This window comes from Oncorhynchus keta, chromosome 20 (genome assembly GCF_023373465.1).
Source record: "Oncorhynchus keta strain PuntledgeMale-10-30-2019 chromosome 20, Oket_V2, whole genome shotgun sequence".
NCBI lineage: Eukaryota > Metazoa > Chordata > Actinopteri > Salmoniformes > Salmonidae > Oncorhynchus > Oncorhynchus keta.
This window is the reverse complement of record NC_068440.1, coordinates 9,768,496-9,795,806: the sequence shown is the minus strand read 5'-3', so window position 1 is coordinate 9,795,806 and position 27,311 is coordinate 9,768,496. Positions and strand designations below refer to the sequence as shown.

Here is a 27,311-nt window from a genome sequence, read left to right as displayed (position 1 = left end):
GGGACCAGTTCACAGTGTGTGGCTGTAGCAGTAACATATACTGTGGGTAATACAGTGCCATTATGATATTCACAAGGAATCCCCTTCATATTTCACCTGCTATCTGGTGAAATTCATTTTGTTCTTTTTAAAATGCAAACCTTGTGGAATGAAGCTGGCACTCCAATATTGCCAGAATAATATACTCATAATTGAATCATAGCCTCTTCCAAACAAACTAAACTATGTAGGGAGGGGGGATTTGATATGACTGAAAGTGACTATGGCCTGTATTCAATTAACCACTGTTGCCTTTTTCCTCAGCAAATTATCACTAGTGATTACTGCAATTCTTTGCCCTGCCAATCCATAAGTATTATCATGTGTAATCTTGTCAGCACTTTGGTGATAATGTGGTAACATTTTAGATTACCTCTCAAGAAGACCTGATTGATTGCCAGATACTTTGCTGATTCAAGTTGTCTAATTCGAATGATTAATCAGGAATCTGTTTTTGTAGGAAAAGGTGTAAATGCAAAAGAAATGCTACAGTTCCATCATTATCAGAGCTTTAGCATAGTAATGCACCAATTTCAACAAAGCTGAAAGTGATGTTTCATAAAGACACACATTTACATTTGATATTCAGGTAGAATAGATACACTACATTGCCAAAAGTAAGTGGACACCCCTTCAAATTTGTGGATTCGGCTATTTCATCCACACCTGTTGCTGACAGGTGTATAAAATTGAGCACACTGCCATGCAATCTCCATAGACAAACATTGACAAAAAATGGCCCGTACTGAAGAGCTCAGTGACTTTCAACCTGGTGCCGTTGTAGGATGCCACCTTTCCAACAAGTCAGTTCTTCAAATTTCTGCCCTACCAGAGTTGCCCGGTCAACTGTAAGTGCTGTTATTGTGATGATCACCATGTGCAATGCCAGGCATCGGCTGGAGTGGTGTAAAGCTCGCGGCCATTAGACTCTGGAGCAGTGGAAACGCGTTCTCTGGAGTGAGGAATCACACTTCACCATCTGGGAGTCTGACAGACGAATCTAGGTTTGGCGGATGCCAGGAGAATGCTACCGGCCCGAATGCATAGTGCCAACTGTAAAGTTTGGTGGAGGAGGAATAATGATGGTCTGGGTCTGTTTTTCATGGTTCAGGCTAGGCCCCTTAGTTCCAGTGAAGAGAAATGTTAGTGCTACAGCATACAATGACATTCTAGCTGATTCTGTGCTCCCAACTTTGTGGCAACAGTTTGGGGAAGGCCCTTTCCTGTTTAGTATGACAATTCCCCTATGCACAAAGCGAGGTCCATACAGAAATGGTTTTTCGAGGTTGGTGTGTAAGAACTTGACTGCACAGCAATATTCCCTCTAAACTGCGCGCAGGCGTGCAGTACCCCCGAGACTGCCGCAGATGGCCGCGCAGAGTAAATATCAGCCCACGGAGAGAAGCACAAAATGTAACTTCACTCAACTTTCTAGACTTTTCCCTGTTAGTTAACACTATCAACATTTACCTTTACTGTGGCAATTGTGATCAAATCAATGCAATATAGTATTGATATACAAGAGATGTTGTTGTAGGCATCGGAGTAGGATTCTATTGTGCATGACCCAGACCATACTCTACACAGACCAGTGCGGCATAGCCAATCAGACCTGCAGTAGACCATTGCCATATATGGATCCGTGAGTACATGCGCTTGTTTTGAGATCAAAGCAAGAGCTGCATGTAGCCACATGTGCACATTTTGTTCATATCCTTTACTGGTTAGTGAGTTAATTGCCCAGTTTCAGATAATTTGTAGTCAGCAATAGGGGAGTGATTGCTTTCTACAAGGGCACAAAAGGTGTACATTTTGAAAAGCGAGGTAAAGAGCTTTTATTTGTCTTAAAGGGGCAGTGTTGTATTTTGAGACAGGCTTGAATAAGCTAAGTCGCCAATAGGCAGATGGTAGCATAATTTGTCTGGTTCTCTGTAGTAATGGTATGGGAATAATAAAGGATTTTAATTTGTAAAGTGGTTTCTTGCATCAAACAACACAACAAAATGTTCAGTCACCTCCTTGTCTGAAGGACAGGTGGCTAAACAGGTTAATGTCAAGCCCAACTTTTTTCAAAAGTCTCATGGAATGTAGGCCTACATTGAACACCACACATTAGCTGCTACTGTAGGCTGAATGCTTAAACAGCTATTTCCATGTTAAAATGTTATGGGATGCATTTTTTCCATTGTTTTTGATATCCATTGTTTTTGATAGTAGGCCAATCTGGTAGGCCTATACTATAATACAATAGCCACAGTAGCCTACTTGGCCACTGTTTAAACTGTAACTTAAAGAGGGTACAGCCTCAGTGTTCACAGTAAATGCACGCTGGAAGTTGCACAGAATTTTTACAACATTCAGGTTCGTGCTCAGCCGACCTGAAATTTGCTCTATTTTTTTTAGGGAATATTGCTGCACAGAGCCCTGACCTCAACCTCATCGAACACATTTGGGATGAATTGGAATGTCGACTGCGAGCCAGGCCTAATCACCAAATGTGATTTTGCTAATGTCTTGAAATTCTCCCATATATTTCCCCATGAGACATCCCATTTCCACGAAGCATACAGTAGAAGCTTGATGTGTCAAGGGTGAAAAAAAAAGCAAATATTTTATTTGTCACAAAAACGTCTTAAATCACCCGACTTCAAAACCGACTCTCTCGTTTCGAGTGACTGGTGCAATTCTCAGAGCAGACCTTATTTTACAGCCTCTGTCTCTTTGAACCACTGTCTGCGTTCTGGACTATTGGGAAAAACAGTATGTCCGCCCGCAACTCTAATGCTGCCCAGTGATTTATTACTCACACATAAGACGTTTCAATCCCACTGCGTCTGTGTTCCAAACAGACCGGGGTTCAAATACTATTTTAAATAATTTAGGATAATTTAGCTGTGTTTAGGATTGACCTTGCCTGGCGCAATGGAACCAATAGAATAGCCACAAAAGTGTAAACCCTGCCAAACTGGCACTCCAGGCAGGCTTTGGCAAACGCTCAACGTATTTGAAAGATTTCAAATAGGATTTTAACCTAGGTCTGGTTCTTTAACTTCCCTGTAGCTGCACCTGGCTATTAGCAAGACCAACGCCAAGGCTGTCATCGACTGTAAGCTGGTTGGGGAGAAGGCCATCAACGCGGCGGGCAACATCACCACAGATGGCCTGGAGGTGCTGGGACGAATGGTGCGCTCCCGGGGGAAGAAGGACAACTCTGCACCGGTAAGCCCTATAGTCAGACACAGCTGTTTTGACATAGAATTACTAGAATATACTGTAGTTCTAAGGACATCCCGTTCAATATCCATGTCAACATTCCGTAATTGGATTTCTATGCATTTTTAACCTCTTGATTCACCTTATTTTACATGTGTAGCCGGGCTGAATTCTAACGTGCCTTACAGTACAGTAAGATGTTTAGTGTCATACAGTAACCAATACACTGGTGGATAAACTATCTACGGCCTAGGTTATGAATTCCTATAACAGCATTAAGACAGAGGGTTTGAGTGAAGTATAATCACATCAGCACTTCAAGGTCCATTTGCCACTAAATATAAACAAGTCATAGAAACAACAGAGACACTACAAACTGAACTTTCATATCCAATCGCCCAGTTCCATAAATAGCCCAGATATCCTCATACAGGAAAAGCAGTGAGATGTAGTCTCTGATAGGCTTGATAATTTTCTTCCTTTGACAAAAACTTTTCACACCTTTTTTTCAAATGGACCCCTTTCTGCAGAGGAGGAGAAAAAAGAGCAATCTGTTTGGAGAGACCAATTATTGATTCTTCCTCCTCAATAAGAGCTGTGCAACGAGTCTATTAGCTATGTGTAATATTGAAGAGTTATCATACTTTCGCTCAGGCCTTATTTAGGAGTTCTGCAGCTTGCTGCTGGTTTTATCAAGAGACTAGTAGTAAAGTAGCACAACCTGTATATAATCTAAACGCAACATCCATGAGTTACAGTTCATATAAGGAAATCAGTCAATTTAAATCAATTCATTAGGCCCTAATCTATGGATTTCACATGACTGGGAATACAGATATGCATCTGTTGCTCACAGATATCTTTAAATAAAGGTAGGGGTGTGGATCAGGAAACCAGTCAGTATCTGGTGTGACCACCATTTGCCTCATGCAGCTCCATACGTGTCTTTGCATAGAGTTGGTCAGGCTGTTGATTGTGGCCAGTGGAATGTTGTCCCACTCATCTTCAATGGCTGTGCAAAGTTGCTGGAGATTGCCGGGAACTGGAAAGCACTGTCGTACACATCTATCCAGAGCATCCCAAACGCGCTCAATGGGTGATATGTCTGGTAAGTATGCAGGCCATGGAAGAACTGGGACATTTTAAGCTTCCAGGAGTTGTGTACAGATCCTTGTGACATGGGGCCATGTATTATCATTGTGAAACATGAGGTGATGGTGGCAGATGAATGGCACGACAATGGGACTCAGGATCTCGTCACAGTATCTCTGTGCATTCAAATTGCCATTGATAAAATGGAATTGTGTTCTCTAAAATGATATTGGAGGGGGCTTATGGTAGAGAAATTAACATTAAATTCCCTGGAAACAGCTCTGGTGAACATTCCTGCAGTCAGCATTCCAATTGCACGCTCCCTCAAAACATAAGACATCTGTGGCATTGTGTTGTGTGACAAGTGGCCTTTTATTGTCCCCAGCACAAGGTGCACCTGTGTAAGGATCATGAGAATTTAATCAGCTTCTTGATATGCCACACCTGTCAGGTGGATGGATTTTCTTGGCACAGGAGAAATGCTCACTAACAGGGATGTAAAACAAATTTGTGCACAAAGCTTTACAACACTTTACATGTTGCGTTTACATTTTTGTTCACTATCAAAAAGATGTCTGTGTTTGTTCTTTTTGTCCTCAGTTTCAACTGCAGTCGTTTGACATCGTCTGCAGCACGTCCTGGGCCAGCCGAGACAAGTGCTGTGAGCTTCCTGGTCTGGTGAGTTCAAGCCTCACTACTGATCTCATCTACTGACTGACATGGAATGATCCTAACCTTTGTTGTAATGTGTAGTTGCATGTTGTAGGATCATGTCATTTTGTGTCTTGTGGTCGTTATCCTCTTTTTTTCCATCATTATGCTTTGGTCATTATCGTAATCATTAGCTCATTGTCCTCTTGTGTTCCATGTAATTGTCATTTGGTCGCACAGTAGCATAGTCATGTTATTGTGGTGTTTCTCTCATCTCTCAGAGGAAGGAGGAGGACTGTCCTGCCATGCCCCGGGCCTGCACCTGCACACAGGACAGCAAAGGCCCCCCCGGCCCCACTGGACCCCCTGTGAGGACCCTTCGTCTCTACTTCATCACCATCATTTGTTACTTAAAGCTGTTGTTGAGCTAGGAACTCATTCATTGCATTCAGTGCCAGATGAACAGACATTTGGAGATGGAGAGGGATATATACATAGCTACAGTACATACACCCGGCCCGGCGTGTGATAGCGTGCTTAGGATGTGTTGAAAGAGTGGGTCTTTAATGTCTGTGATACGTACAGTATGTTGATGGTGTGTGACAGAGGGTGTGTGTTTGTGTGTTATCAACAGGGAGGTCCTGGGATCAGAGGAGGAAGAGGGGACCGTGGAGAACCAGGAGCTGTGGTACAGTACACACACACACACACACACACTCACTCATGTAAATAAAAACCTAATGAAAGTCAATGCAGCTTGTAAAACTGAAACCACGATATGTTAGAATTCCACAAGCACTGAGTGGGTGGACAGACACATACCCACATTGATGGATACCTCTCTTCCATAAAAGATCCCTTATACGATGCTTGGCTGAAAACCCACTCTCTCTGAAAATGCCCCCTGCAAAGTTCTAATCTTTTATTCATATCTCATTCTCTCACACGCTATTCGACTCGGGATTGCATGGGTCTTGAAAGTCCCAGAAAATTGCACTGGTGGTTGAATGGTGTGTTATTACAGCATGGAAAGATCTTTGTAATGCAGGCGTCCTCGCAGTGCGCCCATGCTGTCTTCCTACTCTCATGAATTTTATATTCGTCGGAGACGCAGCGTGCCCCCATGAAAGTCAATGGCCTGCGACTGGTTGGCTCACGACAAGACTGACAGAGAGTTGCCTCACGGCGCTCTGATTTGCAGTTAAATCACAGAGTTAGCCTAAAGCCCCCTCAGCCGCCAAGAGCTGGGTCAGATAATGTATAAAGGATGAAGACAGTTGTATGGAATAAAAGATTTATGAACATATTGCTCGCCCTCCACAAAACCTCGCACAGCACACTATACTACGATATTCATGTCGTCAACTTTTGAAAGCCTTAGATTGCAGTTCCGGTGTTATGGTCTTATATGTCATTAAAACATGTTTATAGTACTATATTACCAGCTCGCAGTTCAACATTCACAAATTGGTATTTTGTTGTTGTTTAAAATTATTACTTTCATACTACATAGAGGTAATGGCTGTAGAAAATAGGGGATTTAACTAGATCTGTATTAAAAATAGATCACTTTATCTCTTTGTTAACTATATTCTAATCTATTTGATCAATGTGTTCTTCTGTCTCTATGACAGGGCCCGATAGGTCCAGTTGGGGACGCTGGCACTCCTGGGCTGCAGGGGCCTCCTGGCCCCCAGGGCCCCAGCGGCCGCACCATCATGGGCCCCCCGGTAAGACACACACACATACGCATGCGCATACACACGCTCAGACACACCATCTAATACTGCACATATTAGAGGAGTCTAGTTTCCCGACATACATAACACAGCAACAGTACCAGATTCACCTAGGCCTGCTATAAAGTCCACCATGTAAAAGCTGTTGTAATACTCAGAGGTCGATTCTTTCTCTCTCTCAAGGACTGATGTTGAACATAAGCCATAAAGGAGGAAGGATGTATTGTAATCTAATGGACTTAACTTTACTAAGGCAATGTTTAAGCCAACCTGTGTGTTGAGAACTTGTTCAAGGAATCAGGAGAACTCCTTTATCAGCAATAAGAAGTTTATTCAAGTAATTGCAAGGAAGATCGCGCTCTCAGGATGAACCCGGAGAGGATCTTGATTATTTACAAGTCACTCAGTCTTTAAATACTCCACCTACACAAAGAGCTGCTTAACCCTCAAAAAGAGGCAAGCTTACAAAAGAGCTAAGGGTCATTATCTCTACTCCCTTTAAACGTTCAAACAAACAAAACCAGGTTCTTACCGGTTCTCACAGCCGATGTGTCTAAGATAGGGGAATGATCCGATCTTTAGAGCCTAAACAGACTGGCAAATAATTCAACCTGGATGGCTTTTAGAGATAAGGAATGAGTAACAAATCACTCCTTTGTAGGGTGTATGAAGAGGTTACTGGTCAGCTGCGGAAGATTACCAGTGACTGTAACAAAACCATTTTCACCCACAAAAACATTAGAATGTAATAAATTAATTTTGCTTCAACAGATGGTACATTTTTCTCTATGGTATAACATACACACATTCTATATCGATGACATGATCTGTTTGTTGCTAATTCAGGATTATGGTGACAGTAAGGGTCCTTAAGGGTTATTAATCTTAGGGCTGAAATCCTGTTAACGGGAGGATATGACAACAGCCAGTGAAAGTGCAGGGCGCCAAATTCAAAACAACAGAAATCTCATAATTACAATTCCTCAAACATACATGTATCTTATACCGTTTTATATTTATTTTGTTGTTAATCCCACCACAGTGTCCGATTTCAAATAGGCTTTACGGCGAAAGCATCACAAACGAGGTCACCACCAAGCCACAGAAAAACCCAGCCATTTTTCCAGCCAAAGAGAGGAGTCACAAAAAGCACAAATAGAGATAAAATGAATCACTAACCTTTGATGATCTTCATCAGATGACACTCATAGGACTTCATGTTACACAATACATATATGTTTTGTTTGGTAAAGTTCATATTTATATAAAAAAAATCTGAGTTTACATTGCCGCGTTACGTTTACTAGTTCCAAAAACATCCAGTGATTTTGCATAGCCACATCGATTCAACAGAAATACTCATCATAAAAGTTATACACATGGAATTATAGATATGGGTAGGGGGCAGCATCTGGAATTTTGGATGAAACTCATGCCCAAATGAAATGGCCTGCTACTCGGGCCCAGAAGATATAATATTCATATAACTGGTAGATTTGGATAGAAAACACTCTAAAGTTTCCAAAACCGTTAAAATAGTGTCTGTGAGTATAACAGAACTGATTTGGCACGCAAAAATCCATTCCAGAAGTTTTTTGTTGTTGTTGGTTTTGTAGTTTTTTATTCGATGCCATTACAGTATCCATTGACTTAGGACTCAAATTGCAGTTCCTATTCCTTCCACTAGATGTCAACAGTATTTAGAAATTGTTTCAGGCTTGTATTCTGATAAATGAGGGAGTAAGACTAGTCTGAATGAGTGGACCCTGACGTGTCACAGAGCTTTTTCATGCGCAATCCCGAGAGAGTGCATTTCTTGTTTACCTTTTATATTGACAACGTTATTGTCCAGTTGAAATATTATAGATCATTTAGGCAAAAAACAACCTGAGGATTGAATATCAACATCGTTTGACATGTTTCCTGTGCCATTAAACCCCTACAACTCATCCAGAACGCCGCAGCCCGTCTGGTGTTCAACCTTCCCAAGTTCTCTCACGTCACCCCGCTCCTCCGCTCTCTCCACTGGCTTCCAGTTGAAGCTCGCATCCGCTACAAGACCATGGTGCTTGCCTACGGAGCTGTGAGGGGAACGGCACCTCAGTACCTCCAGGCTCTGATCAGGCCCTACACCCAAACAAGGGCACTGCGTTCATCCACCTCTGGCCTGCTCGCCTCCCTACCACTGAGGAAGTACAGTTCCCGCTCAGCCCAGTCAAAACTGTTCACTGCTCTGGCTCCCCAATGGTGGAACAAACTCCCTCACAACGCCAGGACAGCGGAGTCAATCACCACCTTCCGGAGACACCTGAAACCCCACCTCTTTAAGGAATACCTAGGATAGGATAAAGTAATCCTTCTCACCCCCCTTAAAAGATTTAGATGCACTATTGTAAAGTGGCTGTTCCACTGGATGTCATAAGGTGAATGCACCAATTTGTAAGTCGCTCTGGATAAGAGCGTCTGCTAAATGACTTAAATGTAATGTAAATGTAAATGTTTCTATGAACTTTACGGATACAATTTAGATTTTTTTTGTTTGCCTGTTTTGACTGCGTTTAAGCCTGTGGATTACTGAAGAAAACATGCGAACAAAACTGAGGTTTTTGGCTATAAAGAGACTTTATTGAACAAAAGGAACATTTATTGAGTAAATGAATGTCTTCTGAGTGCAACCATATGAAGATCATCAAAGGTAAGGGATTAATTTTATCTCTATTTCTGAGTTTTGTAACTCTTCTGCTTGACTGGTTACTGTTTGTAATGATTTGTCTACTGGGCTATGTTCTCAAATAATCCTAAAGTATGCTTTCGCCGTAAAGCATTTTTTATGTCTGACACAGTTGTTGGATTCACAAGAAGTTCATCTTTAAACCTATGTAAAATATGTTTTCTGAATTTGAATTTGGCGCTCTGCAATCTCACTGGATGTTGGCCAGGTGGGACCCTAGAGAGCATGCAACCACTGTGTCAGATTTCAAAAATACTTTACGGAAAAAGCAAACCATGCAATAATCTGAGACGGCGCTCGGAAAATGTATCAAATTAGCTGTCATGTTGGAGTCAACAGAAACCAGAAATTACATGATAAATATTCCCTTACCTTTGATGATCTTCATCAGAATGCACTCCCAGGAATCGCAGTTCCACAATAAATGCTTGATTTGTTCGATAATGTTCGTTATTTATGTCCAAGTATCTACTTTTGTTAGCGTTGGTACACATATCCAAACACTTGTGTGTTTGGACAAAAACTTCAGACAAAAACTTCAAAAAGTTATATTACAAGTTGAAGAAACATTTCAAACTAAGTATAGAATCTATCATTAGGATGTTTTTATCATAAATCTTCAATAAAGTTCCAACCCGGAGAATTCCTTTGTGTCTACAGAAGCAACAGAACGCAAGTCGATATCATGTGGAATGCGCGTGACCAGGAAATGGCTCTCTGCCAATAAGCTAACTCATTCAGCTCTTATTCAGTTCCACAACACAGCAGAAGCCTCATTCAAGTTTCTAAAGACGGTTGACATCTAGTGGAAGCCCTAGGAAGTGCAACTTCATTCATATCCCAATGTGAATTCAATAGGACCTGGGTTGAAAATATACCAACCTCAGATTTCTCACTTCCTGTTTGGATTTCTTCGCAGGTTTTTGCCTGCCATATGAGTTCTGTTATACTCACAGACATCATTCAAACAGTTTTAGAAACTTCAGAGTGTTTTCTATCCAATACTAACAATAATATGCATATATTAGCAACTGAGTCTGAGGAGCAGGCCGTTTGCTCTGGGCACCTTTCATCCAAGTTACTCAATACTGCCCCTGCAGCCATAACAAGTTAAGGGTTATTAAGGTACAGCTACTGTAAGAGCTTGTGAAACAAATGGCATTTGTAAATCGAACGCAGATGGTGACAAGATAGTGACGACCCCAACTTATGAAATAGCCTCCAAATAAGCTTGATATTTGCTGTTGATATCTATTGTTGTTTTTTCACACTTCAGGGTGGTCCAGGAGAGAGAGGTGAGAAGGGTGCAGCTGGAGCTCCAGGAATACAGGTAAAGACCACCATTCACTTCCTGCCCTTTCAGACACACTTTCCATCATCACAAAATGGCATTCAGTCTTCAAATGACATTCAAGTGACACCATTGCACCAAAGGGAGATCTTTGAATGTCATATTTCATTTCTATCTCTGTAATGTAGCTGTTAATAGGAACAAGTCATTCTGAGTTCTGGTGAGAGAGTTTTGTGTGAAGGGCTACTGCTCCCCTTTGGTTTATGTTATGTCGGATTTGCACAGGTAGCAAAAGGAGAAGGTAGAAGTCGGTCTTAACCAATAATAACGGGTCAGCTGTCTTCCCATCCAATTGATGGTAAATCTGAGCATTAGCGGATAGGGCAATCTGATCCTAGATCTGTGGTTATGGGCAGCGCCTGCCTGGACCGTAACAAGACATTTTTACAGAATAACAATCGCTATTTCCCCTCTGTTGTAATGATTCATGTCTAAGATGCCATGAACTTTCATTATAATCAATCTCTGAACTCAGCCAATTAAGTTGGATCCTGTCAATAACTGTAGAGGTTGGGAGATGTGTGTTTTTGTTTGTAATAGGCTTTGAGTCATGCCATTTGCATTCAGTACCCGTTGTGTCTGAGTGAGGGAATTTGGCTTTGACAGCTGTGAAGGTCATGCAAGAGACTGTGTATTACAAACAGCTCAGGCCTCACAACATTAATTATCTGTAATGAGTTAGGATAATGGTCCAACCAACTGAGTCCGTCAATACAAATGTATTCATGCTGACACCCTTAACAGGCCTTTCTGTTTTCACATGCTCCCTCTCTCTACGGTTGCAGGGCATTCCTGGGTCTCCTGGGTCACCAGGTCGAGAGGGACAAACAGGAACACGGGTAAGGTCTTGTTTGTCTGTTTAATCCAAAGGAATAGATTTTATGTGAATATAAAGTCATGGTATAGGAGCTGGCGTAATAGCACAGTCTCATAGGTATGTATTTGTACATGTAACCCCTTTCCACAGGGACTGCCTGGTAAAGATGGACCCCAGGGGCGAACAGGTCCTCCAGGGACTATGGTAAGTCAAATTGTGTGTGGATGGAGCATCAGGGACTGATGAATGAACTTGATTGAATTGAATTATAAAATACATTCATCCTGTAGCTTTGAATTGTAAAATGTGATCTGCAACTTACAATACTTTCTGGTCAACAGTACTGTCCCTGTAGGTTACTTGTTTGTGCTTCTTGGCGAATGTAACAGTTTTTTGTTTTGTTTCTTGGCCAAATGTTTTTGTAGTACCTCAAGTTACCACTGGGAAAACGAAAGTTACAAATTGGAACTTTGAGTGATTGCTTAATCAGTGAGGTGACAATTTGTTTGTTTGTGTTTTTCTCTTCCTTCACCTACAGGGCACTCCAGGAGCTCCCGGCTCACCAGGGTCAAGTGGACCTCAAGGGTCACTGGGAGACCAAGGACCTCCTGTGAGTCATCTGACCTCTCTATGTCCATGCATGTTACTACTTAAGGAGCTGACCCTCTAGCTAGGGAAATACCCAGCAAGCAGAAATGATGAAATTACATCATTACAACCAGATACGTCAGCATGATGTCATTTCAAACGGTTTTGCCCGTTGTGTGTAGTATTTGGGAGGTAGGTTTTGGGAGACAGCAAAGTCATATATGAATATATTGTCCATAGTCCTACAGTACAGTATATATATCATAATTAGGACCTAGAGTTGTTCCTGACTGCCTGACTTGACCAATAAAAGTTACAAACTATAACAAGCGCCAGGCATTATTCTAGGGCAGGTCACATGGTCAGGAATATGTCGTCTTTCTATGTATGTATAAAGACCTGGGAGAAAGGATAACAGTTCAAAGGGGATATTCGGAGACAGAGAAATCATTTAAGGAACTATATATACATCTAGTTCTACATCTAGAAAATATAACATTGTAAGGAGAAGGTATGTCAAAGATGTACTGTATTTTATGTTCGCCAGGCTTGAAAAAGGACTTTGCTAAACTAATAGACACTCAAAGTCCACCAACTTCATTCTAAAGCTATCTGTGTGTGATGCTGAAATGCAAACAGGATTGTGTCTGCCTGCTTGCTATTTGGGATCGACACGCCTGTTGTCTGTCTGGTCTGGTGGACAGAGATGTGATTGACAGAGATGCCGGAAGCCAAGGAGTCTTCAGGAGATTGTTTTAAATGTAGGGGATTCAAATAGTGGATGTCTTGACGTGTCAGGACACAACAGGAGCATTGTCCCTGAACGTCTTTGAGAACATTGTCCACACCATTTTCTACCTGTAATTGAAGCTAGTTAATGTTTTCTTAATGTTACTTTAACATTGATGTGACGTTGTATATTCAGGTAACTGCCAAAATCAAGGAAACACTTGAGTTAATGAGGGATGCAAAGTATATTGATAGCAGGTGCTTCCACACAGGCGTGGTTCCTGAGTTAATTAAGCAATTATCATCCATTATGCTTAGGGTCATCACAGGAGGTTGGTGGCACCTTAATTGGGGAGAACGGGCTTATGGTAATGGCTGGATCGGAATAGGTGGATTGATATCAAATCCATCAAAAACATGATTTCCTTGTGTTTGATGCCATTTGCTCCATTCCAGACATTATTATGAGCCATTCTCCCCTCAGCAGCCTCAACTGAGGGTCATGTATTTGGTGTGTGGGTGTGTGTGTGTATGTGTGAGTCAGTCCCCAGATCTCCACAAGAGTTCCAGACTAGTAATGCACATGTTGACTCATAACCCGCATTCCCCGCAGTTATATCGACGGGGCAGACATGTTTAGGGTCATTAAATATTGTGTGGCTGAACGGCAGGTAGGTGGCGGGCAGGTTGAATAAAGAGAAACAATACCTTAACAAATCCATAAATGTAGAATTATTGTGCAATTTATACAGGCTTTATTGAGTTTTTTCTTTCATTGATTTATACTATCTGGTATTAGTGCACAAGCCTAAGCTTTAGGGTTTAACTGGACATGTGTCAAATAACCAGCACAAAAAAATCATATTTTGCGCAGAAAATCTTTCCTGTTTTTTATTTTTGCATCATTGTATTTTCTCCCCAGTCTTTGCTCCGCGAAAGATGACAGAGAAAACTTTACCGATGTCAACTAGATTGAAGCATTAATTGTATTCTGTTGTTTAATTAGTCTTCTAGGGAAATGTCATGGCTTTAAAAGCTTCTGATAGGCTAATTGACATAGTTTGTGTCAATTGGAGGTGTACCTGTGGATGTATTTCAAGGCATACCTTCAAACTCGGTGCCTCTTTGCTTGACATCATGGGAAAATCTAAAGAAATCGGCCAAGAACTCAGAAAAAAAATTGTAGACCTCCACAAGTCTGGTTCATCCTTGGGAGCAATTTCCAAACGCCTGAAGGTACCACATTCATCTGTACAAAAAATAGTATGCGAGTATAAACACCATGGGACCACGCAGCCGTCATACCGCTCAGGAAGGAGACGCTTTCTGTTTCCTAGAGATGAACTTACTTTGGTGCGAAAAGTGCAAATCAATCCCAGAACAACAGCAAAGGAACGTGTGAAGATGCTGGAGGAAACAGTTACAAAAGTATCTATTTCCACAGTAAAACGAGTCCTATATCGACATAACCTGAAAGGCTGCTCAGCAAGGAAGAAGCCACTGCTCCAAAACTGCCATAAAAAAGCCAGACTATAGTTTGCAACTGCACATGGGGACAAAGATCATACCTTTTGGAGAACTGTCCTCTGGTCTGATGAAACAAAAATAGAACTGTTTGGCCATAATAAGGGGGAGGCTTGCAAGCCGAAGAACACCATCCCAAACATGAAGCACGGGGGTGGCAGCATCATGTTGTGGGGGTGGCAGCATCATGTTGTGGGGGTGCTTTGCTGCAGGACGGACTGGTGCACCTCACAAAATAGATGGCATCATGAGGAAGGAAAATTATGTGGATATATTGAAGCAACATATCAAGACATCAGTCAGGAAGTTAAAGCTTGGTCGCAAATGGGTATTCCAAATGGACAATGACCCCAAGCATACTTCCAAAGTTGTGGCAAAATGGCTTAAGGACAACAAAGTCAAGGTATTGGAGTGGCCATCACAAAGCCCTGACCTCAATCCTATAGATAATTTGTGGGCAGAACTGAAAAAGCGTGTGTGAGAAATGAGGCCTGCAAATCTGACTTAGTTGCACCAGCTCTGTCAGGAGGAATGGGCCAAAATTCACCCAACTTATTGTGGGAAGCTTGTGGAAGGCTACCCGAAACGTTTGATCCAAGTTAAACAATTTCAAGGCAATGCTACCAAATACTAATTGAGTGTATGTTAACCTCTGACCCACTGGGAATGTGATGAAAGAAATAAAAGCTGAAATAAATAATTCTCTCTACTATTATTCTGATATTTCACATTCTTAGAATACAGTGGTGATCCTAACTGACCTAAGACAGGGAATTTTTACTAGCATTAAATGTCAGGAATTGAGTTTAAATGTATTTGGCTAAGGTGTATGTAAACTTCCGACTTCAACTGTATCTAAATCAGGCAACAACAACAAAAAATGCACCCACTGTAAAAAAATAACATCATTATGTCATCATTGACTGTAGCGCATATTCTATATTTGGGTTAGGGTTGAGTGGGTCACACTTTTTTTTGTACCTTTTATTTAACTAGGCAAGTCAGTTAAGAACAAATTCTTATTTACAAAGACAGTCTAGGAACAGTGGGTTAACTGCCTTGTTCAGGGGCAGAACGACAGATTTTTACCTTGTGAGCTCGGTGATTCGATCTAGCGACCTTTCGGTTACTGGCCCAACCGCTCTAACTACTAGGTTACCTGCCGCCCCAATGTGCGGTTTGCGAATGGGTTATTAGCAATTGCGGGCGGGTGCGGGTGAACAAACAGCTGATCCGCCCCCTATTCCAGACACATGTAGAATCTATGCATCCTGTTTATTCTACCCACTCGTGGTTTCCCAACGGTTTATGTTGGTGTTTCCTTTATTTTGGCTGTTAAGTTTATTTTGTTGTTGCCAGAAAAACATACTTTTGTGTCACTCAATGGCCTCTCTTTTCGTTAGAAAATCGGAGGTTAACCCAACACTATCATGACTATGGAACAGAATATGTTTGTGGCGGTTTAAGTTAACCTTTAACATATTGCCTTAAAATGTCATGACAATATGCAATATGCATTTTAAGCTACATTGGTGGCTTGCAAGGCACTAACGTATTTATATATATATATATATATATATATATATATATATATATATATATATATATATATATATATATATATTATTTTTTCACCTTTATTTAACCAGGAAGAAACCCATTGAGACACGTTGTCTCTTTTGCAAGGGGAGACCTGGCCAAGAAAGCAGCAGCAGTCAATTCAACATTAAAACATACCAATACAAACAGCACAACAACACGTCATTAGGTGCTCATCCGGCCTGGAGGAAACATTTACACTCCTCAACAGAGTTTTGGGCCAGAGTTTTAAACCCACTAAGGGGCACTAGTATATCTAGGTGAAGCATATTTTGCAGACTTCCATGCCTCAGGTGCACAATCGGAATGGCAGTCTTGCTTAACTCGGCAATGGCCCTGGGGACTTTTAGCAGCAACCATCTAGTAGACCGCGTCTGGGAACTGCTGGTGGTGATGGGGAAGGAGAGCAGGCTACCCAGAAGGGCTTTGTAGATGAAGAAATACAAATGTAGCTGTCTGCGTATGTAAAGCGAGGTCTAGCCCTGCATTTGATATAAGGTGCACTGGTGGGTGAGTGACTTGGCATTTGTAACATAACGCAAAGATGCATGATAAACAGAGTCCAGTCTCTTTAACACAGAACAGACTGCATGCATATACAATATGTCACCATAATCAATTACAGAAAGAAAAGTGGCTTGAACAAGCTTCTTTCTGGCCTCAAATGGGAAGCAAAGCCTTGTTACAAGAATAAGAACCCAATTGGAGTTTAAACATCCTCACAATCACAATCCTCACGTGAACTTTGTAGGACAGCTTATCGTCCAACCAAAGATCAAGGTATTTGTAGGATGACACCTTTTTAATTGGTGTGCCCCCAGACGTCAAAATGCTAACATTCTCTGGCTGAAAGCCAGACAAGGTTAGCAGTAATGACATACTCTTTGCCTACTATGTAATTACGATGTAATTACTGGTACTGCATAGTTATTATTTGTCATTATATGACCTTTGCAGATAAATGGTTATGGCAGGGTTCAAATAATGACGCTAGCTTGCTTAAGGTAGCTCCTAGCTTACTGAAGGTAGCGTCTGTTCATTGTGCAGTGCTTTTTCCTAAGAATAGTTTTTCATACCTGCTTTCAATGTCTGTTGTAATTCTGTTAACCTTTCCAAATTGCTTTTACTTCTCTGGGGTAAATGTCTACTTCTTGATGCAAGTTCTTGAAAAGAAAAAGATGGCAAAGAAAATGGACAACTCAAAAAATGTGTACAGTAAATGTACTTCATTGTTTTCTGTCCATTGTCATTCTGCCTCTTGTTCTGTTGCAGGGTTCCGCCGGAAACAAAGGAGAGAAGGGAGAAAGAGTAAGTCATAGAGATAACAAACATATTGGTAATTGATGTAATACTTCATATACATTGCTTTGGCAACCGTGGCAACCACCCATTCATGCCAGTAGAGAATTTATTAAATTCAATTGAATTGAGATATCTTATGATACTTATCTTGTTCTATATAATATACAGTGTACTATATATACAAATGTATGTGGACACCCCTTCAAATTAGTGGATTCAGCTAGCCTAAGGTCACCATGTGCAATGCCAAGCGTCGACTGGAGTGGTGTAAAGCCCGTGGCCATTGGACTCTGGAGCAGTGGAAATGCGTTCTCTGGAGTGATCACGCTTCACCATCTGGCAGTCCAACAGTCAAATCTGGTACCTGCCCGAATGCATAGTGCCTACTGTAAAGTTTGGTGGAGGAATAATGGTCTGGGACTGTTTTTCATGGTTCAGGCTAGGCCCCTTGTTCCAGTGAAGGGAAATCTTAACGCTACAGCATTCTAGACAACATTCTGTGCTTCCAACTTTGTGGCAACAGTTCCTGTTTCAGCATGACAATGCCCCTGTGCACAAAGTGAGCTCCATATAGAAATGGTTTGTCGAGATCGGTGTGGAAGAACTTGACTGGCTTGCACAGAGCCCTGACCTCTACCCCATCGAACACCTTTGGGATGAAACTGAATGCTCGGCTATGAACTGACATTTACTCCTGAGGTTCTGACCTGTTGCACCTCTACAACCACTGTGATTATTATATATGAACATTTGAACATCTTGGCCATGTACTGTTTTAATCTCAACCCGGCACAGCTAGAAGAGGACTGGCCACTCCTCAGAGCCGAGTTCCTCTCTAGGTTTCTTCCTAGGTTCCTTCCTTTCTAGGGAGTTTTTCCTGGTCACCGTGCTTCTACATCTGCATTGCTTGCTGTTTGGGTTTTAGGCTGGGTTTCTGTATAGCACTTTGTGACATCGTCTGATGTAAAAAGGGCTTTATAAATATATTTGATTGAAATGGAATTCCGACTGCGAGCCAGGCCAAAACGCACAACATCAGTGCCCGACCTCACTAATGCTCTTGCGGCTGAATGGAAGCAAGTCACCGCAACAATGTTCCAACATCTAGTGGAAAGCCTTCCCAGAAGAGTAGAGGCTGTTATAGCAGCAAAGGGGGGACCAACTCCATATTAATACCCAAGATTTTGGAATGCGATGTACAACAAGCAGGTGTCCACATACGTTTGGTCATGTAGTGTAATTCTGTGAAGTATGTGTTCGATGCTTAACATCAATGTTCAAGATAAATAATGCCCTCCTTTCAAGTAATTGCTGCTCCTCAGCTAGGCAGTATACAGTAGGTGTTCTCTGACAGCCTGACAGTATACAATTACCATTACAACAAGTTTTCTGAAGAGCAATATCACACGGTGTACTGCACCCAGAACACATTTGGTAGAAGACCTATTCATGCATACTTTATAAGCTAAAGCTTTACAGCTGTGTTACTCAGCTGTATAAATGATTTTCTACTTTACAGCAGTTATATTTTTAAAGAGCCATCGTTCTAGTGTTAAGTACTTTATGGATTGGTTTCGCCCATAACAGCGAACAGCGAATGGGTAATAAGGTTTTTATACAAGGCTCAAAAAGCAACATCTATGCCTGTCAACAACAGCCATGTTTTCCAATCAAAAGAGTTGATGCCAAAATCACGACTGGCAGGCTTTCTACCCAAGTAATGGTGGAGGAAATGTCACCTGTGGGATCGATGAAACAGGTTGTACACATCAAACACACAGTGTTATCTGTAGCCATGGTCTTGGTGTCACCATGTGTTTTTGCCTCCAGGGTGACCTGCAATCCCAGGCATCGGTCCAAGCAATCGCCCGGCAGGTCTGTGAGCAGCTGATACAGAGTGAGTATTTTTTTATCCTTCAGCTGACCCTCTTCCTGTGCGGGGTTGTGTGTATTGATGTGAGTTTGCACAGGTCTTGTGTAATTGTATTCTATAGAAGGGGTGTACGGTTTGAAAAAAAGGAGTGTTGTCTGTGATGGTGTAAATGTATTTTGCCATTGGCATCCATTCATGCGCCACTGACCTCAGTCTGACGTCTGTCCCACAGGTCACATGGCTCGCTACAGCTCCATCCTCAACCACATCCCCAGTGCACCCGTTTCGGTCCGCACCATTCCTGGACCCCCAGGAGAGCCCGGGCGGCAGGGCGGCCAAGGACCACAGGGAGAGCAGGGGCCCGCGGGCAGACCAGGGTTCCCCGGGTCCAACGGAGAGAATGGACAACCAGGAGGCAGAGGTACTGAATAGAGGAGACTCAGATTTAACTCAAGCTATCGAGCAAAGATATAGTCATGTAGCCTGTGCCATACGCTTGTGAGAGAAGATATTACAGTAAATGATACCGGCAGGTAATGTAAGAAAACATCACTAATAGAATCAGAAAGATGATTACATATTAGGCTAGATCTACATTATTGGACATGACACGTGTAGTGCTGAAGGTGATATAATATGGAAAGGAGACAAGCATGCCCACTTCTCTGAATTCTGTCAAAGTGTGTGTCCCCTCTGTCTCTGTTTGTCCAGGTTTGTCAGGAGAGAAGGGTGACAAGGGAAGCCCAGGTGTAGGAGTCCAGGGTCCCAGAGGCCCCGTAGGACCCCCAGGTAACCAAAACAATGCCTGGTGAAAAACACCCCAAAAACGAAAAACTGCACAGTTCCAACAATTTTTCTCCAGGGATTTCCTTTGCCACCGAACATCTGCAGAGGAAATCAACATCTGTTATGGGGGTGGATTAGAAAATGGGAAGTCATCCGATCTGTTTTTTGATTAAGCGTCTCCCTCTTGATTCAAGGGGAGAATATGACACGAAGAGGATAGCCCAAGTTGGATTTAATTTACTTTTGTTTGTTGTTTTGTTGTTTTTCATTAAGCTGCCCCTACTGGTTTAATTAAACATGATTAGGGGGCATAGCTTTTGACTCCTTTATTGATTGTAGTCTAGCTGACGCAGTGTGTTGATTGAACTTCTGGAGTGGTTGCCAGGTTGGTCTACATGAGAGAACTTGGAGCGCTACTGGGAGAACATGTAGGTGTCTGGCATGCGCGAGATCAGTGCCTCCAAGGATATTTGAAAAAGGACATTCATAGCCTTTGCATTTCCTGATGGAGACAACTCAGTGATAATAGCATTTTGGGTCTGATGAAAAGGCACAAAAGCTTATACTGACTGCTGGGTAATGATAAATATGCTGATTCTCTTCCTTTTGAGGAGAGATGTTTTGCCAATCAGTGGCCTAATTATGGACTCTAGCTAGTTTTCTATTTCAAAGCACACTACTAGATTTGAAGAGATAGTTCACCCAAATTACAAGTTGACGTATTTGTTTCCTTACCCTGTAAGAAGTCTATGGATAAGGTATGACAGCAATTCATGCTTTGATTTAGTTTCCTTGGCACTGTTTACACATGGTAATGTTTTATCATTTTTGGGCATAAATTGAATTCAATACATTGGTCCCATGAATTGAATAGTAGCATTTTTCACACATTATGTTCAAAACATCTATAAGTGACTGTTGAGCTTTACAATAATGGGATTTGCGCGACAAATGCTAAAACGTTAGCATGTGGAACCAGTGCCAGGGAAACTAAAGCATGGATTGCTGTCATAACTTCTTCATAGACTGCTTACAGGGTAAGGAAACCAATGTGTAATTTTGTAATTTGGGTGAACAATCCCTTTAACTTCATGAATTCTACCTCAATATGCAGTGTTCTTAGTCACAATGAAGACAATAATATTGCCATCATGTTTTATTGGTTTGCCATAACGTTTCATATAATGATTTAACTTCGGAATTTAGCTCAATGTTAAAACCTTAATTGTTCATTGAAAATGTATTTGTTGTATCAAAACACACTCCCCACATTTCTCCGCCCTCTCATCACTCCTTTTCCATTCTCCTCCAGGACCAACGGGTCAGGGGCGGACAGGTAGCCAGGGTCCGTCTGGTCGGCCGGGGAACCCTGGAACTCCTGGGCGGCCGGGTATCCCTGGACCAGTGGGGTCGGCTGGACCTCCTGGATACTGTGACCAGAACTCGTGCGTGGGCTACAACGTAGGAGGTAATTATGACCCTCATCCTCCCCTACCACTGTAAACACACCAAAACACCACAAGGCAGCATGATATTTTTATAATATCAAAGTCCAATACATTAGATCTAATTGTTTAGCCATAGTGAACTCCATTGGCGTTGCCATCAGCTTGTTGTGTAGATAACCTTTACCTGAGAATGCACTCTCTGAGAATGGGTTTCCATGTCTGTGTATCTGACCTATTGACCTGTCAATCAATCATCAACTCATTTAATCCAATTAAAGCTCTTTGAAAGGGAGACCTGAGCAAAGAGGTCTCATTGGGTTAAATCCGCCAGGGGGTTGACCCGAATCACACCCTTATCCACACTGTATTTCAAGGTGAAGCTAAGACAACATGACCTGTATGACTTATCTTGAAAAGGAAGTTCTCAGAATTGCCTACACTATAGTATGACTAACTTACCAGTTGACCAAGTTTAGTTTGGTTGCCCATACTGAGATATATTTAAGCAATTGGCATTTGTTTTCTGATTTACTTTATGCATAATAGACTTTGAATTCTAATGTATTGAGACCCACTTGATTAACCTCAGGACCAAACCTCATTAAAATAAATGAGTGGGAGCTCTTTATTCTCTGTTTACGACAGCTCAGGAAAATAATGAGCCCATTCTATTATCTGATGGTTTACAGTAAGATGGCCGTGAGCATATGGCTTATTTATGAATCCATTAGTTCCTGTTGCCATTTAAGCCTTGAAATACAAAATGTAACCAAGATGCAGAATTCAGCTTGGAAACAATGACTTACAATGTGCTGAATTCATATAATGGTACCTGAGAATATTTCTTAAAATGTTGCCATCTCAGTATCCCAGTATCTTAGCTTGTGGAATTGAATTTAAACAAGCCTGCTTGTTTAAACATCTATAGACCCTACAGATATCTGTGAATGCTTGTGACATGTGCGATATAGTTATTCCAACAAAGTATGTATCAACTCTCAAAGTCTTTATCACGATAAGTCATGTTTCAGTATTTGCATGAACAGACCACACTATTGCATCAAGTTTGGCTACATTGTTTCAAAAAGACAATTCTGCATCTTTACAGTCATGTGATCATGATTTATTCAACAATAGTTTGTCATCTAATACACATGGTTATTGTGAGTGTGGATACAATCTATAGCGCCTGAACTGTAAATGCATGTGTGCATGGACACCCATCAATGATGTCTTTCTCTATCGGGCCATTTTCTCTGAGGAAAAGGCATTATGGTGAGCACACTGTATGGCTCAAAAGGCCTGCGGTGTTCTCCATGCACTCCACAGTGTGAGTAATACCAGCATGGTGACTTTATGATTTTGTCTCATCTGTCTGACCTGTGGTATGTGTGTGTGTCTCCCTCTGCTTCTGTCATCCCTCTCTCTCTCTCTCGCTACTTTCTCCTACTCAAGTCCAACAGTATGGGTAGTGAGCAGCATTCAAAAGGGTTGTAGTGGAGATGTTAGGGTAGATAGGCTTGTCCCTTGGCCCTACTCCCTCGCTATATCACTGTCAGCAATGACTACTGCCTTGTTTCCTATAAGGCTGTCCCTCTATTTGTAGAAACACATTCAGCCTGACACAAAAACTAATTTAGCCATAATTTTTTTGCTCACCCCATATAAACTAATGTATACAGTTGAAGTTGGAAGTTTATATACACCTTGCCAAATACATTGAAACTCAGTTTTTCACAATTCCTGACATTTAATCCTAGTAACAATTCCCTGTCTTAGGTCAGTTAGGATCACCACTTTATTTTAAGAATGTGAAATGTCAGAATAATACTATAGAGAATTATTTATTTCAGTTTTTATTTTTTTTCATCACCTTCCAGTGGGACAGAAGTTTACATACACTCAATTAGTATTTGGTAGGATTGCCTTTTAAATTGTTTAACTTGGGTCAAACATTTCGGGTAGACAAGCTTCCCACAATAAGTTGGGTGAATTTTGTCCCATTCCTCCTGACAGAGCTGGTGTAACTGAGTCAGGTTTGTAGGCCTCCTTGCTCGCACTCGCTTTTTCAGTTCTGCCCACACATTTTCTATAGGATTGAGGTCAGGTCTTTGTGATGGCCACTCCAATACCTTGACTTTGTTGTCCTTAAGCCATTTTGCCACAACTTTGGAAGTATGCTTGGGGACATTGTCCATTTGGAAGACTCATTTGCGACCAAGCTTTAACTTCCTGACTGATGTCTTGATGTCACGCCCTGGGCATAGATAGGTTTTTATTCTCTATTTTGGTTAGGCCAGGGTGTGACTAGGGTGGGCATTCTAGTTTCTTTATTTCTACGTTGGTGTGGTTCCCAATCAGAGGTAGCTGTCTATCGTTGTATCTGATTGGGGATCATACTGTATATAAGTTGTCCTTTTTCGTTTGGGTTTTGTGGGTAGTTGTTTTCTGTTTCGTGTCTGCACCTGACACGACTGTTTCCGTTTTCCTTCTTTGTTATTTTGTTCGAGTGTTTTGAGTATTACATTTATCATGAATACTTATCACACTGCGTTTTGGTCCAATCCTTCATACGACGATCGTTACACTTAAGATGTTGCTTCAATATATCCACATAATTTTCCCCCCTCATGATGCCATCTATTTGATATAGGACTCATTTTACTGTGGATATAGATACTTTTGTACCTGTTTCCTCCACCATCTTCACAAGATCCTTTGCTATTGTTCTGGGATTGATTTGCACTTTTCGCCCCAATGTACGTTCATCTCTAGGAGACAGAACGCGTCTCCTTCCGGAGTGGTATGACAGCTGCATGGTCCCATGGTGTTTATACTTGCGTACGATTGTTTGTATAGATGAACATGGTACCTTCAGGCTTTTGAAAATTGCACTGAGTTTGAAGGTAGGCCTTGAAATACATCCACAGGTACACCTCCAATTGACTCAAATTATGTCAATTAGCCTATCAGAAGCTTCTAAAGCAATTAAATAATTTTCTGGAATTTTCCAAGCTGTTTAAATGAACATTCAACTTAGTGTATGTAAACTTCTGACCTACTGGAATTGTGATACAGTGAAATAATCTGTCTGTAAACAATTGTTGGAAAAATGACTTGTGTCATGCACAAAGTAAACCGACTTGCCAAAACTATAGTTTGTTAACAAGAAATTTGTGGAGAGGTTGAAAAACTAGTGTTAATGACACCAACCTAAGTGTATATAAACTTCCGACTTCAACTGTATTTTATCCAAGGCTTCTCTATGCTTCTGCAGCGAATGTGTACAGTTTTTATATTCTATAAGGAGCCAATAGTTGAATACTGATTGTCATTTGATGCATTACTCAGTTGAGCTGTCACATACATTTAATTAGAGATTCACTTTAGACCTCCTGTCCCTGTCAGTGTAGCTCATTCATACCCCTCTTTAGCTCTTCTGGCCGCTTTGATGTCGTCGCTAACACTGTTCCTCGTGTGTGTCTCTTCCTCCTTCCTGTCCCGCTAACCCAATCAAAAACAAACAAACAAATGCACGCTTTGGGGGTGGCCGCGGTGGCTAAAGAGGGTGGCAACGGTGGTGACCCATCTGACCACCACAATCTCCCCTTAGTCCAATTGCCCCCCAACGTCTACCAGAACTATGACGAGGCGGGGGAGGAGGACCCCTATAGGTACGACGCAGGGGGCTACCCCTCCGAGTACTATCAGCCCAACTACCCAGCGCCCCGACCAGTCGAGCCCGAGGACCCAGCCCTGACCCAGGGCGACGAGGTGCTGAGGTCCCCCGGGATCCACCGCTCCTCCAGGAGCCTGGCTGAAGAGGAGGAGGAGGAGAAGAAGAAAGAGGAAGAGGGGCCAGAGGAGAGGAAAATGGTTGGTCCCATGAGAGAGAGCAGACTAAGGAGAGCCTTGAGGAGGTCGGGGACACACGACTGAGGAGTTGGGACTGTTCAGTTAAAGGGATAAATATCCAAAGGGGGTTCTAAGGACTATCATTAAGTGCCTGATGTCAATGTCAAAGGGACATAAGGGAGAGGAAGGGTGGAGGAGGTTGGAGGAGAGAGTGGGAGGGACCATCTTTCTGGAAGTGTTGTGGTTGGTGGTGTAGATATGGTATCTGTACTGTTGGTTGTAGCGTGGTCAGATTTTATTGTGTGTGTTAATCGGTTACTTCAAGAGATACAATTGTATTGTTATTTTCTTTTCGTTTTCAGCCTACCACCTCTGTGCTTCATTCATCTAATTTCATGCAAATGATCCATTTCCTGGGCACGGTTTACTTCAAGTGCTTGTTTATGAGCTTAGTAAATACTGGAAGAACATAGGCCTATAGTGTAGTGTAGTATATTATAGTCTAGTGTATATTATAGTATAATATAGTATAGTTTAGTAGTAATATTTTTGTTCAATTGTAGCTTTTATTGCTAGGATATTTGGCAAGAGTGGATAGCAAGTACTATTTGAACATTTTGAAAATATAATATAATATTAACAATATACTACTTGGTGATATTTGTAGTGAATACAACTACCTATATTGATAACTATCCAACTAACATTATAAATAGACTCAATATGACCAGTTATTCTCCAGCTGTTCAAAACTTGACTATTATTATTTATTTTGATGAAATGTCCCATAATGTAATATTTGCATGTGTGTTTGTTTCACATATAATTATTCCATATCAATTTATGATGCTATTTTTACCCACCCATGGGAAACAACATATCAACATAAAAATATATGCTTTCATATCTTGATAGGGTCATTCAAGCTACCAGCCATATAGCCCAACTAATACCCCCATTGCAGTGTTACAGTACAAACATTTTGCTCTTTGTATTTTTACGATACATGTATGTATGTCTTTAAAGGGTGTTTGAGAAGGTGCTAAACATGTAATATAACAAGATTATGAGTTAAATATGTGAAAAAATATATTTCTTTTTTTAATGTATGTTTATTGTTATTGCAAGTGTCTCGGAATATGGTCTCCAGAACAGGAACGTTCAGCCTACAGTATTGTGATGAGTTGTTAGGCCTGTGGTCTATTCACCTTGCAGAGCTCCAGAGACTAACTATGTGGAACAGGCCACTGTAGTGTCTCTCATCAGAACACGTTTCAATCAAGGAAGTAATTTATTTTTTACTTGGTATTGGTTTTTCAAACAATAAAATTGAAGTACAACCATTATTTGCGGTGGGTACTCTCAACACTGCTTCTTTGTTCATATGGATGTGTTTGTTTTCCCCTACAAGTAATAAAATGCACTTCAATTGGACCAATGGCAGAACTTCAATTAGATGATCAGTTATATGATGTTTCATTACTAAAGGACCCACACAGATGGCAACCCCAAAGCAATGTGTACACACACAGATGGCAACCCCAAAGCAATGTGTACTTGCTATAGCTGAGAGTCTTCTAGATGACATCCTTAATCCTTGTTGTGGTTCTCTCAGCTATCGGGTCTTGAAAAGGGATGCACTCACACACACTGAAACTTTGTAAGCAAACGGTGTGCAATACTTAATTATTTTTGAATCCGTGAACCCCATAGGACTTACAACTTAGGGCTTTTGCGGTGACCGTATTACTGCATCACTTGCGGTCACGAGTCATGAAGGCAATCAAATTCCATGTGACTGTCACAGTAGTTAGGCTTCTCCAAGCTCTGATGCTGCTGGTCATTAGTAGCCTACAAAACATGCTAACTGCCTGGTACTCAGCACACTATTGTCCCTCTAATCACTCTGACATCAATGCAAATGTAATCGAAAATCTAATCAAACACTTCCAAAAAGCCCATGAGCTCATGTTG

The 27,311-nt window shown here is 41.5% G+C and overlaps 1 protein-coding gene across 1 annotated transcript in view; it reads left to right on the top strand.

The window, feature by feature from the left end:
• LOC118399347 (collagen alpha-1(XIV) chain) overlaps positions 1-26,708 on the top strand; it is an 83,713-nt gene extending 57,005 nt beyond the window's left edge. Inside the window, 15 exon segments of the mRNA XM_035795356.2 lie at positions 3,100-3,258; positions 4,945-5,022; positions 5,277-5,363; positions 5,630-5,683; positions 6,630-6,725; positions 10,742-10,795; positions 11,602-11,655; positions 11,784-11,837; positions 12,172-12,243; positions 17,346-17,381; positions 19,206-19,272; positions 19,481-19,669; positions 19,960-20,037; positions 21,347-21,502; positions 25,096-26,708. Coding sequence (XP_035651249.2) covers positions 3,100-3,258; positions 4,945-5,022; positions 5,277-5,363; positions 5,630-5,683; positions 6,630-6,725; positions 10,742-10,795; positions 11,602-11,655; positions 11,784-11,837; positions 12,172-12,243; positions 17,346-17,381; positions 19,206-19,272; positions 19,481-19,669; positions 19,960-20,037; positions 21,347-21,502; positions 25,096-25,421 — 1,560 coding nt within the window. The 3' untranslated portion in view covers positions 25,422-26,708.
• Positions 26,709-27,311: the final 603 nt, after the last annotated feature.